The following is a 14,708-nucleotide window of genomic DNA, read 5'->3' as shown; positions in this document are numbered from 1 at the left end:
AATTTTTTACATCTCCACCGTTCATATCTTAGGTCTATATGAGTAGATCACCTCTACAAAATTTCATATGATTTGGTGATCGTTAAGACTTTCAAAAGTTTGATTTAGTTTTAATGATTTTGAACGGTCCAGCTTATGTCAAACTAAAACCGTTGAAGGTCATTAAAACTAAATATAACTTTTGAAAGCCTTAACGATCACCAAATCATATGAAATTTTGTAGATGTGATCTACTCATATAGACCTAAGATATGAACGGTGGAGATGTAAAATTATAATCGGGAAGTTGGTGTAATGTCCTATCCCTATAAATGGCTTAAAATAGGGATCCCTCGTTAGAAGGGTTTCATCCAGCTTGAAGCTCATGCGGGTATCGCATTAGATTGAATGAATCAATAGAACAAAATTTGTTCAAATAAAATTGTTCGTGTATATCATGATTACAAAAGCATCGGGAAGAAAATCATATCCAGTCTTAGGTCGAGAAGCAGTATACCAATCATATTTTCTCACATACTCCTTACCAAGTAAAACGCTGAGAAATTGACAAAGACTACCTGAGCAACACATTACTTGAAGAAATGGACCCCCGTGATGGACCGTCGTGCGGCTTTTGTTAAACCTATGCCTTCTCGGACACAATTAGGACATAATCTTCTAAAATGATTTGTAAATCCTGTGTAGATTATAATTGTTTAATTACCAAGTTATGATGTATCTATATATACCATAGAAAACAATGAAATCATAATTCTACATGGTATTAATAGTCTCAGGTTCAAGAATTCTCTAACCTTTTTCTCCCTATGGCTTCCTCTGCAGCAACATCGTCCTTCCTCTTCCTCCCATCCTCCTTCTCCTAATACCTCTCACTTTATCAAACTCACTGAATCCAATTATCTCGTCTGGCTCCATCAAAGCAAACCCTATCACTGAATCCAATTCATCTATTTGTAATGAGTGTGCGTTTAGCAAGTCGCATCAACTGTGAGACCCTTGAAGTTTTAGTGACGTAAATAGGAAATTTCCTAATTCCCAAGGACAATTGTAAGTATTCAACAACAAAAAAATGGACAATTGTAACTTGTAAGTAATAGCAACCAGCTCGTAAAATAAAGTGATACGAAATACTTGCAGGTTAGCAAGTGCAAGGGTGCTTGGGTAAATTTACAACCCAACTTATACTGAAGACCAGCTAAAGTTATATGACGGGATCATCAAGTTCAAGGGTCAGATCCTCTACTTCAAACATCGACTTCATCTACGAACTTTGCCCACCGACTTCACCATTACATATCTGTTTTGTCCGATGGAAGTTTATCTTTGAAAATGGAAGCTCTGCTCTCTTCCAGAATCTCATCAGCATGTCAGCTTCGATGGCCAGATTGAGCATGTTGGAGGCTTTATTTTAGAATGACTTCTTCATGAATATTTCTCAGATTTGTGTCTACTATCTTGTGTAAAATTTTGACGATGATTCAATGGTTAGATTGTTCTCAATGGAGGTAAAATCACGTACAGTTCAGGGAAAATCCTCTTTTGGCATATAGTTCCAATTCTGATTCTAATTCAAATTTTATGTTCCTTTTGTCTTTCAAGTTTGGTTCCTCCTTGGTATGGATCATGTTTCCTCATCGACATTGAGTTACTTCTATGAAGCTTCCATCTCCACTTTGGGTCTACACATCTGATTTGGTATCGGTAAGTTTCGGAACTTCAAAAATATCTTCCTTTTATGACATTGAATATCTTCCTTTTTCTTTTCCAATATCTCTTTGTTGTTTCAAGTTCATCAACATAGTGATTTCATTGTCATCTGCTCTACCTCAGAAGTTTCATATTCTTGTGCAACATTGAGCTCACTTTATGTCAAGTTTTTACAAACCAATCTTTGTACAATATGCCTTATAAGCTAATTTGGTTAAGTTGTGCTTGTACTTGTCGATTTCATCCTTTGAGTCGATCTTATATGAAAATAGACACCTAAATTTTCATTTTAAGACTGGTTTCTCTAGGGGTGGGCATGGGATGGGATGGGACGGGATTGAGCTCATCCCACGGTCTGTCCCGGAGATTGCACTCGGGACGAGATCGGGACAGACCTTATGTTTTAAAAATTGATCCCGAACAAGTCCCGTCTCGGACGGGATCGGGATGGGACTGGCCCAATCCCGCCGTCCCTTTCCAATGCTAGAACTGAAAAGAAAAAAAAAAAATCTGATGGCTCACCATCCATAATCCATCATGTCTGATGGCAGTGATAACTAGAATTAAACTAGATAACATTTATACTTTGCAATTACACAAGTTCATAAAGATCAACAACCAAACTAAACCAAAAGTTTGCTTTCAGTACGTGTTTCATGTTCGTATATCATCAAGAATCAGCCTATATATAGAATGAGAAACAAACCAAAAGTTAACCAGCCACTCGAGCTTAATTTTGAAATGTTATTTTTTCTTAATACCCATCAAACCTTACAGAAGTAATAAGCAACAACATACAAAACACACCTCACAAGCTATTTTGAATATTTGATAGTACTCGAAACAAAAGTAAAGATGTGATGGCTTGCAATCTTGAAAACTTAAGCTCTAGCTAGAGATGTCGATGCTCTTAACCTAGGGCTTTTCCTTTTGTTATTTGAGCACAGTCACAGTAAGAACCTATTCTCCATAGTAACCAGATCCACCTTTGCATTATCCGGCAGCCTGAACCTCTACAATAGTCCTCCTCGATTTGGAGGTGCCGCCAGCGGTGGATGAGGAGTTGATGAGCAAGCCAAAGCCCAAAGCTTTGGAAATTTCAAGCTTTGGGGTGAGGAGTAGAGGAAGAGCGATTGGGGATTTCAAGCTTGCATCTTTGATTTGACCATTTGGGATTCTGTTGGATTGAGGTTTTGGGGTGAGAGGGATTTGGGTTTTGGAACGAGAGAGTGAGACAGAGACTATGAATGAATGCGAATGAGTTGACCAAAATGAGGTTCGGAGGAGAATTAGTATTAGGGCTCAAAAATCAACTGTTGAGATGAAAAAAGTCAACAAACAAACGACTAGGATTGCTTGTGATATATACACAGGAAGAGACGGGCCTTTCGGGCCTTAAACTTTTAGTCTCGCGGCTCGTCCCGTGTGCTTTCTAACGGGACGGGATATGACAGGCCCAGTGTTTTTACATTTAAATCCCGTCAAATTTCGGGACGAAATCAGGATTTAGGGTTTTTATGCCCAGCCCTAGGTTTCTCCTCACATTGAAATTGAATTGAATTTCTAGTGAATTTTTTATGTTGCAAAGCTGCTGAGATTTTGATAAAATCTCACAGTTCAACCATTTTGTGTTCTAGGTTTACCTTACTTTCCAAGCTCAGAATTGCATGAAATTTTAGTATTGCATGAAATTTTAGTATGTTCTACATTGACATGTTATCTTTGAAACTGGAAAGTCTTATGGTCATTGGATGAAAATTGAATTCTATGTGACTGTCCAAACCCCAGCAGTTCCTTTCATTCTAATTTATGTTCTTGTTCAATCCGTTTTATATTGTCCAGCGAGTTTCCAAAAGTCCAAGTTGTATATTGGTCATTTGAACCTCATCCTAACTTTACATTTTCATATGCAACCACTACTCTATATGAGTGAAGTGATAAGTTAGACATCAGAAGTGTTTGTACAGAAAATATGTAAGAGATTGATAATCTACGATATATGTTATTTTAGGAATTTCGACCAGAGTTGTGGGTTTTTATCAAATGAGGACCAAGTTGCTATTGAGGAAGGACCAGCATTGCAGTATTATGTACATTGTTATCTTGCTGTTGCTAAATGATTGAGGTAGGAAAGCTTCACCTTGGTTAGTGTTTTATACATTGCTATATGATTTGAAAAATGGATTTATGATTTAAAGCTTGAGTTTATGAGATGACTTGAGAGTGAGCATGGCATAGCGACTTCTTTGGGTTTCGATCCCCTAAACCTCTGGGGCTATACATACCAGAGGGCGTCTAACATCATTGAGGTGTGGCGCCAGTCCTAGGTGGTATGGGGTAAATGGACACTCTCACTACTCTTCACCACTTGTTGAAGACATAGATCTTCGGTGAAGAGGTAGTTGGCTAGAAATAGACCAGTCATCAGGTTTGGATTTTACCCGAGATAACTTATGTTGATTTTATGTTTTACTCAACTGGCGTCAATTATTATTATTTGGTTTTTTAAACCTAGCTTGGGTAATGTTTGAGCAGCGAGGATGAAAACTCACCCCTACTATAATTGGTTTTACAGATATTGTGCACGAGAAGGAGGATTTTGGGGCTGAGCTGGGTGCTACGTTTTTCTTTTATATATTGGTAAATCCACCTTCGGTTTGTGTTTACCTTCACAAAATTGTTGTTGTTTGGTTGTGGTAAATGTTAACTCGTAAATGTGGATCTTTGTTTGGCTTCTTCTTCCATACTCAAATGGTTATAACCAAATTACAATATTTTCAGTATTATCCTTTATTGATTCAGACCGGCTTCATTGAAGTTATTGATTTTGGAAAGTACTTTTGAAATTGTATTAGTTATAAAGTCTTTTTAACAAACAGGAACAAAGTGTTCGTTTTCATCTCATTTTAGATAAACACTTATGCTTAAAAATTTGTAATTTGCGTTATAAATAATTTTAGTTTCTTCCTTGCCTTGCGGGTTCTTAGAACTTAAGTGATGGATCATAGTTTAAGTTCTAAGAGTACGCGGCACTGTAACGTGCTCGATTTGATGAGATGCAAATTGGGGCGTTACATCAACTCCCTTTTTCTTCTCATCATGACAATGCTCCGTCCCTTATTTTATTTAATTCATAGTGATGTTTGGATGTCTCATGTTTCTTCCGTCAAAGGTTTTAAATATTATGTGCTATTTACTGATGATTATTCTCGTTATACTTGGATATATCTTATGCATCGTACATCTAAGGTCTTAGCTCATTTTCAGACTCTTGTTGATCTCATTAAGAATATTCTTCAGGTGTCTGTTAAGTACGTCCAGAGCGATAATGGCACCGAATATGTTAATCATGCATTTTCCCACTTTTGTTTTTCCATGGGCATCCAACAACGGTTCTCTTGTCCTTACACCCCTCAACAAAATGGTCTTGCTGAGCGTAAGCATCGTCATATCGCCACCATGGTCTGTACTCTTCTTGTCACCTCTCATGCTCCTCATAATCTTTGGGTCGAAGCTTCTTTTACTGCTGTCTATTTAATTAGTCTTCTCCTTACCCCCATTTTATATTGGGAAACATCATACTTTTGTTTATATCAATCTTCTCCGTCTTATTCATCTCTCCATGTTTTTGGTTGTTCTTGTTTTCCTCATCTTGGTTCGTATATTTCTAACAAATTATTGAGTCATAGTCTTGAATGTGTCTTCATTGGCTATAGTCCTCTTCACAAAGGATATCACTTTGTAATGCATTGCCTTGAATCTTCGAGTCCGTATGAATACTATTTCATCATAATCTCTAAGATTATTTGCTCTTCTCAAACTTGAAGATAGAGGTGGCAAACGGGACAATAAGCACGAGCACGAGTACGAGCACGAGCACGACATGTGAAAAATAGGTAGGGCTCAAGCACGTTATACTAATGGGCCGGGCCGAGCCAAGCCAAGAAAAATTGGCTCATAGGCGTGGGATGGCACTAGCTCGTTTTTGGCCCGGCCAAGCACGCGAGCCGGCTTGTTAGAAACACGTACAATAGTCGTTTTATTTTTATAAAAATTAAAAAAAAATTAATCATGAGATTTGAAATTTGGAGATTTTATCCAATTCCACCTACGTTTATGTCATTAATATTTTTTCCAACCAAACATAACATGTAATAAAGACTAATAAATGTCACAATAATATAACAAGATCATGTAAAATGTTGTAGTATCTTTCTTCTTTCATATTTAATTTTCTAGTTAAACAAAATTAATTTTTTATTACTCAAATTAAATAAAAAATATAAAACTCCTGTTTTATAATGGGATAGCATGAGCACGACCCGTTATTGGCACAACACAGGCACGGCCAATCACGATATGGGCTCGGGCCATGGGCTAGGCCGGGCTTAATACTTAAGTCAATGCATGGGCCGGCACGATAATAAACAGGTCAGCACGAAGCATGATTAGGCACGTTTAAACCGGATCGGGCTGGGCTGGCCCGTTTGCCATCTCTACTTGAAAAGAATAGCTAGAGTTGCAAATATTCCTAATATGATTCATCTTCTTCTAAAATGATCTGCGTGAGGATATTCACTTCTTTATTTATCGTGTCACTTATTTATACTAATGATCACTTAGGTCTTTTTCAATTTCACTTTTCTATATAGGTCTTTGTCAATTTCACTTAGGTCTTTGTCAATTTCACTTATTTATACAACCACTTGATCTCTAGAGTTTTCAATTTTTATAATTTTTTCCTGCACTTGTTGTAACAATTGTTCCCAGATGTATGAACATATGCATCTAGCATAAATATATCATAAACTTAACTATAGAATAATAAATAAAAAATAATATATATATATATATACACACACAAATTAAAGTAGAATGCAATTGCAATATGTACCTAAACCGGTTAATTTGTTTTAGCAGCAGACTTGTAAGCACATTCAAGAGTACAATAATAATGCTCCAGCTTCACATTCGCCTGGCCAATGAGCGAGTTTGCACCCGAGCATGCACTTACTAGTACAAATCACCTCACGGAAATGAATTTTTCTCCAGATTATTTCAAAGTTAAACTTATCACGTGATGCTATCATGGATGCCTTACCAGCAAGGCACATAGCAGCACATCGGATGTCACATGGTTTTATGTCGACTAAACCCTCTGGCATTTTTTTTNTTTTTTTTTTTTTTTTTGATTTAAGAGGTCATACTTTATTACAAAAAGAAAGCTATTACACTTGGACTAAGAAAAGAAGGAACTGAAAAATAAAAAGTTTCTGAACTAAACCCTCTGGCTTAGCAGAACCCCAAAATGAGCACATAGTGAAAATGATTGTAAATGATTCTTTTAGTGAAAATGAGCACATAGGTGATGATTTATTAAATGAAAATTTATTATAATGTATGCCAATCAAACTTTGCTATGTACAATTCAATTAACCTACTGCGAGGACAATAAACAACAAAAGGTTGATATCAAAAGGTTAATATACAGCAGTAATTAAAGAGTGGTTTGGGGGCTTCTTCATTTATTATTAAAAAACAAATACAAAATGAATTTTTATTATCTAATTTGAAATTAACCTTATCCGAAAATATTAAAACGCGTAGCAGAACGCGTTTCTTCCAACGGTAACTTGATTAACCCCAATTCCATAAATATATCCCCGCCAATTCCCCCTCTCTAATTCTCACTGCACTCTCTGTCTCTCAATTCAGATCTTCCATTCCCCCAAATTCTCATTTCAATTCGATCTTCAAAACCCCGAAACCCTAGATCAGATCAGATTTCGGATTCCCAAATTCGAAAGAGAAAACCCTCGAAACCCTAGCCTAGATCAGATCAGAAACCTTGATCGGAGATGCAAGGACTCCGGGTGGGTTTCCGGTTCCACCCCACCGAGCGTGAGCTCGTTGGTTACTTCCTCCGGAACCGAGCCTCCATGGGCTCCGAATTCCGGCCGGGCACCGTCGTTGAACGCCTTGATTTCTTCGGCAAGACCGAGCCGTGGGTCATCTGGGACAGCCACGGCGGTCCTGGATTGGAGGAAGGAGAGTCTCTCTACTTCTTTACCGAGAGGCACAGGCTTCACGGCACCGGAAAGCGGTTCAACCGGAAGGTCGGGTCCGGTACATGGAGCGCTCAACGCCCATTAAAAGTGGAGCAGAATGGTGAGGTTATTGGGATGAAACGCGAGTTTCGATATGAACGTGGTTCCCATCCTGATCAAAATAACTGTTGGCTGATGCAGGAATTCGAGATGGATGTGAATGACTCTCTTGTGCTCTGCACCTTGAGGAAAAACCCGTCACCAGCTGTGGTGGTGGCGGTGCAGGAGAGCAACACCACTCGAAAGAGAAATGACCGATGCGGTAATGATGATTCAAACGACTTGAAAAGGTTGAGACTTGATCAACCAACCAGTATCAGCACCGCTGAGGTTGAGAATTTGTCACATTCTGATTGTGAGGTTGGGAATGTGTCCAATTCTGTTTGTGATGTCTATTTTACACAGTGGCTGCAGATGGTTTTGGATGAGGATCCCATCAGCGATGCCTTGTTGGATGAGTGTCTTGGAGGTACTTCTGGTTTGCCTTCTATTAATGATCCTAGTCTCTTTGATGATACTAATGATGCAAATGCAGATTCCTTCTCACTCATAAACTGATAGTGATATTCTTGTTGGGCTGTATGTGGTTCTTTTCATTCTTTGGCATACTTTGGTGAGCCTTGCTTCTTTTTCATTATTTTGTTTCATTATCGTTTATTTTGTTTTCTATGGGTGACCCAGTTCTTAGATGATCCTAGTAGTGCACAGTTAACCCTTTGAAATCTTTTGGAGAACAGATTCTTAATTAGAGATGAGAGCCTAACTGGAGTGTGAAATAAATGGCCTCCTAGAGTAGATGAGATCCACAGATGGTTCTCCCTCCCTCTGCCTAATTAAATCAGGTTATGTACTTTATATGAAGGTTGTTGATTTAGTGACCTTTTAGGGCAGGCTCTTTCTGTCATGTTTTGATGTTAAGAAAAGAAAAGAAAAAAAAAAAGAAAAAAAAGAAAAGAAAAAAAAAACCTCTTGATAGGAGAGGGATCATTTGCATCGGCGGACATTCGTTTACCTGGTGAATGATCAGAATTTTCAGAACTATGTGTTCAGTATATATATTTATATAATGCAGATGTGTAGAATGACAGTCAAAGAAGTGTATCATCTCGAACACTGTCTGCTAGAGTGGACAGCTTTAATGAAGCCAATGAAAACAGGAAGAGGGGAATGGTTCTTCTTTTTGAACCTCCTTTGGATTACATTGATGAAATCAAATATTCTGTGGACGTGCCCCAGGTATGTTTTTAGACGCAAGAATATTGAACGCCTTAGGCTGGAACATTTTCATGAAGCAAGTGTTCTTGGGGTTGATTGTTGATGAAATCCATTACAGATCCATATCAGTACAAGTATTGTCAATCTTGAAACTAATTCGTAGAGCTGAATGCGTATCAACATTTCAATTTGAGTATATGTATCGACATTTCAATTTGAGACCAGTAGGTTTTGGGAATTTGTGGCCAGGTTCTGATAGAAATTGGTTTTGTTTTCAATTGATAGTAAAGAAGCACCGATAATCAAAATTTGAGATCAGATCGTTTCTAAGCTGGGTTTTCATATGTGGTCTTTGAGATGGGGTTTATGTAGAAGATTTTGATCTAAAGACTAGATGGGGTTTGAGATGGGGTTTATGTAGAAGATTTTGATCTAAAGACTAGATGGGGTGAAAAGCGATGACTTTCTCTATATGTTGGTGTTATTAAAAAACGAGGGATTTCCAATGTTTTGAAATCATGCTTTTCTATTTTGTTCAAATGGTAACTCAGCTGTGGAGATTATTTGACTTGTCTGTATGTAGGGATGCTGTACAATGTCCATTTATTTTGGTGTGATCTCACTTTTGGTGTGTTTGCTTTACAGCAAAGAATCTGGTGTATTGATGTGATGCTGGTAACTGTTTTTTCATCGAAAAGTTTCTATGCAATGGTCCAGTTAGATTTTGACTTCTGACTGTATAGTTTCTTTTATCCTAAACGGTCAATGGACAAGTTGAACAAAGGGGACATAGTGTACATGAGGTGGTATTAACATGTGTTTATGCATTGTATGCTATGGTTATTTTCTTACTTTCTTTTACTTGTTTTTACAGTTAGCAGAGAATTAAGTTCAATTGGCTACAGTTACCAATGGCATCTAAAGGTATTCGTGTAATTCAAGATCAGAACCGCAATGTTCAGTCTGATGGTACTAACCAAGTTTATTGATATGCATTTCCGTACTATCTGAATTATTTTAATGATATTTTAGTCTAACCGTATTATCTACAAGAGGAGTTTCTGTCAAATCAACAAAGGAAAGGGGACTTGGTCGGAGATACCTCTTGCAGATTTGTCAAATAGGGGGAAGCCTGATTTTACCAAGCCATCGAGAAAGCCTGCTGTCACCAGTTTTCTGGAAATCATTGCTGATGCAAGCAAAGGCTCATCTAAAACCTCCGGTAAAGTGCACAGTGAAACCGCCGCTTGAGAAGACTTCTAACGTTGTGGCAGAGGAATCTTCTTGTGATTATGAGAAGGTTTCCTGCATGACCATGAGCAGTGCATCAAAGCAATGAGAGAGGCTGCCCAGATGGATGAAATGGATATATTCAGGATGATAAATGGACCAACTCCATCCAAGAAGCTTTCATCTCCACCAAAAGCTTCTCAGTTAACCGAAGGTGAGGTAAATCTGCAAGTGCTTTCTTTTGCAGCACAGTCATTTTGTTAGTTTGGATCATTCTGAACATTGGTTCATTCATTTATCGTTTATATTTTTTATTTTTCAGCAGGAAATGATAATGACATATTTGAAAGAGATACCTGAGGATCAGTACACCTTGCTTCCTATCACGCAGGACTCAGTCTCCTCACCTCCTTTGTCTCCACCTCAATTTGTGGATTGGGGAGGACTGTGATTTTCAGGTGATGGCATCACCATAGTTTTCAAGGCCCTACTAGTTCTTGTGATGCACCATCAATCAATTCTAATTCGTGTAGCCAGGAGGACAACTTTTTGATTTGCTTTTCTTGGGTTTTCATTAGTTCAGCATCTGAATGCTTCTCCTTAGTTTTTTTTTTTTTTTTGGATCACATTCTCCTGGTTCTTACAAGTCGATGGTTGTTCTGTCTGTAGTGTGTAGATATATTACTTCTTTCTTGGTCAGTTGATATATTCTACCTATGTAGCGTATGATATTTCTAACTAGTTAAGTAGTTAGCTTTCCAAGCCTTTATCTTTTGTTGGAGGCTGAAAGTATATTCCTTTCTTACTGGTGGTGTTTTTTAATCCTATGGATTTTAGGCCCCATCAATTTTTTCTATAGTTTGGGCTATTTGGTTCGAACACTTACTAAGTTTTGTCCCTGGATCAATATTGATCCATATCATTTCATTAGGGTGGCTTCTAGCCAACTAGTTCATAAACTCTTTTGGGTCAATTATATGTAAGTCCACTTTAAAACATATTCTTTTATATAAGTCCACCCAAATACTTTTACTCATATAAGTCCACCAAACTTAAATAGAGTTCTATATTAGGTATTAAAGTTCAACAAAATTACAAACTGTCATCCAACCAAATAATTAGATTATCTCTCTTATATTTACGAAAATGACATTTGTGTAAAAAGTCAACAACCACTTCTTTCCAGAAAAGTCTCCGGCCGATCTCCGGCGAGGTCTCCGGCCAACCTCCGGCGAATTTTTCGACTGACCTCAGATGAATTTTCCGACTGACTTCCGAGGAGGAATCCGGCGACAATAAAAAATTACTACCGTTGGCAACAAAAGTTACTACCGCTGGCACCAAAAGCTACTATCGTCACCAACAAAAGCTACTACTGTCATAGTTAAAAGTTACTACCAAAATAAACAAAAGATACTACCGCTAACAACAAAAGCTACTACCAACAGCAACAAAAGCTACTACCGACAGCAACAAAAGCTACTACTGTCATAATCAAAAGATACTACCGTCAGCAACAAAAGCTACTATTGCTAGCAACAAAAACTACTACTACAAGGACCAAAAGCTACTACCAGCGGCACCAAAAGCTACTACCACCGGCACCAAAAGCTACTACTGGGATACCAAAAGCTACTACCAACGGTACCAAAAGCTACTACTTACTACTATAAGGACCAAAAGCTACTACCACCGGCACCAAAAGCTACTACTGGTGATACCAAAAGCTACTACTTACGACTATAAGGACCAAAAGCTACTACCATCGACACCAAGAGCTACTATTGCTTATATCAAAAGCTACTACCGTCGACACCAAAGGCTGCTACCGCCGGCACCGAAAGCTACTACTACAAAAACTAAAATCTACTACTACCGGCACCAAAAGCTACTACTGCCGACACCAAAAACTACTATCGCCGATACCAAAAACTACTACTATAAAAAACCAAAAGCTACTACCGGTACCAAAAACTACTATAGCCGGCACTAAAAACTACACTGACCAAATAATCCACCAAGTTTACAGATACAGGAACAAACAAAAAAAAAAAAAGGAAAATCTGCGTGATATTCTTCAATACTTTTCCATTCACCATTACTAATACTAATCAAATAATTCACCACAACTTTACACATGCATGAATTAACACAAAAAACAGAAAGGAAATCAAACAAGAAAAGTGAGAATTGGAGATCGGATCTGGCGGCCGACGATGACAGAAAAGATGTCGCTCCCTCAACGGAGCTCCGGTCTTCGTTCGCCACCGATGATGAGTCGTGGAATTCCTTGTCTTCGATCGAACGCACCTGAATGGAGTCGTCCTCAGAATGTTGGCGCATATCTCGGTGAGCCCCGCCTCGATCTTCGATCTCGGAGATGATGAAGGACATCACCGTTTGATAGATCTGAGGGAGAGACCTCCGACGCAGGCAGATTTGCAATCATATTCAAGAGCCAGTTTGGTGACGACCTTGAGGGAGATGCAGTCGAGATCGAGGCCGAGGTCGTCGTGCAGGCATCGTCGACGGTCGATTCGGAAGTCATCGTCGAGGCTAGGCAGTAGCATCGTCGTCGTCGGAGAAGCAATCGAGGTCCTGCCGGAATTTGTCTCGAAGCAGCAGTGGCGTCATAATCGAAGGGGAGAGAGAGAGAGACTGATTTGGGGAAAAGAGGGAGGGGAGAGAGAACGAGAGAAACTGATTTGGAAAAAAGAGGGAGGGGAGGGTAATTTAGGTATAGAAAAAAAATAAACGGATGGGTTTGGACCAAATGGTGGACTTATGTAGGTAAAAAATTTAGAGTGGATCTATGAGGGAAAAAATGTTGAAAATGGGACTGTTGTGAAATTTTCTAAACTCTTTTATGCGCGAATATTAAGTTGTGTTGAGATATCAATTTCATATTAGGAATACGGATCTTGTCTGTGGATTAGAGGTGGCAAACGGGCCGGCCTAGCCCGGCCCGGCCCGTCTAATCGGGTTTCGGGCCGTGCTTGGGCCAGCCCATGACGGGCCATTTCTTAACCGGCTCGGGCTTGGGCCGGCCCATTTACTCAAATGTAAGGCCCAGCCCAACCCATGGCCCAAGCCCATACCATGGTGGGCCGGGCTCGGGCCGTGCCGAGCCCGTTTCGTGCCGAAAATTAAAAATAGTTGAGGTGAATATCCTATACCACTGCTTCTACTCTTATAATCTCAACTTTTAATTATACATGATACAATTACAAACCAAAACTAATTCACACAATCTATCAATCATTTTTTTCTTTGTCAAAAGAAATAAGTGATAAATACTTATTGTTCACAATTAATAAATTTTTAGGTAAAAACTTCTTACGAGTCTGAATGAATCTAAATTCATACTCAAATAAATAATTATTAGTATATAAGTTTATTGTTGACACTCAAAACTAAATTTATTATTTATAAATATGTTATCTTCATATTAGAAATGGAAAAAAATTATATTTTATAACGGGCCGGGCCATGGGCCTTAAATTATCGTGCTCGGGCTGGGTCGGGCAGGGCCTATCACTAACAGGACAAGCACTTTAGCCGACGAAAAATTTTCGTCGGCCTGTTAGCTTAATTCGTCGGCTAAGATCTTAGCCGACGAAAGCTCGTCGGCTAAGATTTCGTCGGGAAAATGTCGTCTGTGATGACTTTAGCCGACGAAAAACATGTCGTCGGTTATCTTCCTACACTTTAGCCGACGAAACATTTAAGATATTCGTCGGCTATAGTCTTGGAGTTTAGCCGACAAAAAACATGTCGTCGGTTTTTTCTCAGACTTTAGCCGATGAAACATTTAAAATATTCGTTGGCTAAAGTATGTAATAAAAAATAAAAAATAACTAAAGAGGACGAAATATAGTCTATTTCGTCGACTTTATAGGGGTTTAGCCGACGAATTAAAGTGTATTTCGTCGGCTAAAACTTATTTTAAAAAAATAAAAATACTATAGCCGACGAATTAAGGCGTTTTTCGTCGGCTATAAGTCCATTCCAGTAAAAAAAAAACCCCCCAAAATTTCTAAATTACCATTTCAAGCAAGCTGCAAAATACACCAAAAGAATTACATATAACCAACAACAAGCACATAAAACTATATAATTCATCAACTACACAAAATCTAAATCGTCTAAATTAATATCCGCTTCTGGGGGCTGCTGCGGATGTTGCGGCGGCTGGGGTAGCGGTATAGCAGTAGGCATGGGTGGAGCCGGAAGTCCCTGAAGCTGGGCAGCTGTAAAATCCTGCATGTACTGGAACATCTGCTGTTGCTGGGCCTGCTGGATGGCATGTATCTCGGCAACATATGTTGCCTGCACGGCATTATAGGCTGCCTGCGAGGCATTATAGGCAGCCTGAGCAGCTTGCTGTTCCCGTAGTCTCTGAACTTCCGACTCTAGCTGAATCGTCCTGGTGGTCGTGGACGTGGTCCT

General features: G+C 38.8%; 1 protein-coding gene across 1 annotated transcript; it reads left to right on the top strand.

Moving 5' to 3' along the window:
• The first annotated feature begins 7,335 nt into the window (after positions 1-7,335).
• LOC101293642 lies at positions 7,336-8,595 on the top strand. The gene is made up of 3 exons (XM_004289606.1): positions 7,336-7,875; positions 7,956-8,427; positions 8,552-8,595. The coding sequence occupies exons 1-2, from the start codon at positions 7,873-7,875 to the stop codon at positions 8,370-8,372; spliced, it is 420 nt and encodes a 139-aa protein (XP_004289654.1). The 5' UTR covers positions 7,336-7,872; the 3' UTR covers positions 8,373-8,427; positions 8,552-8,595.
• The last annotated feature ends 6,113 nt before the right edge of the window (positions 8,596-14,708 follow it).

Source organism: Fragaria vesca, linkage group LG2 (assembly GCF_000184155.1).
Source record: "Fragaria vesca subsp. vesca linkage group LG2, FraVesHawaii_1.0, whole genome shotgun sequence".
In the NCBI taxonomy this organism is placed as follows: domain Eukaryota; kingdom Viridiplantae; phylum Streptophyta; class Magnoliopsida; order Rosales; family Rosaceae; genus Fragaria; species Fragaria vesca.
The sequence above is the reverse complement of the archived record's forward strand: the minus strand, read 5'-3'. Positions and strand labels throughout refer to the sequence as shown.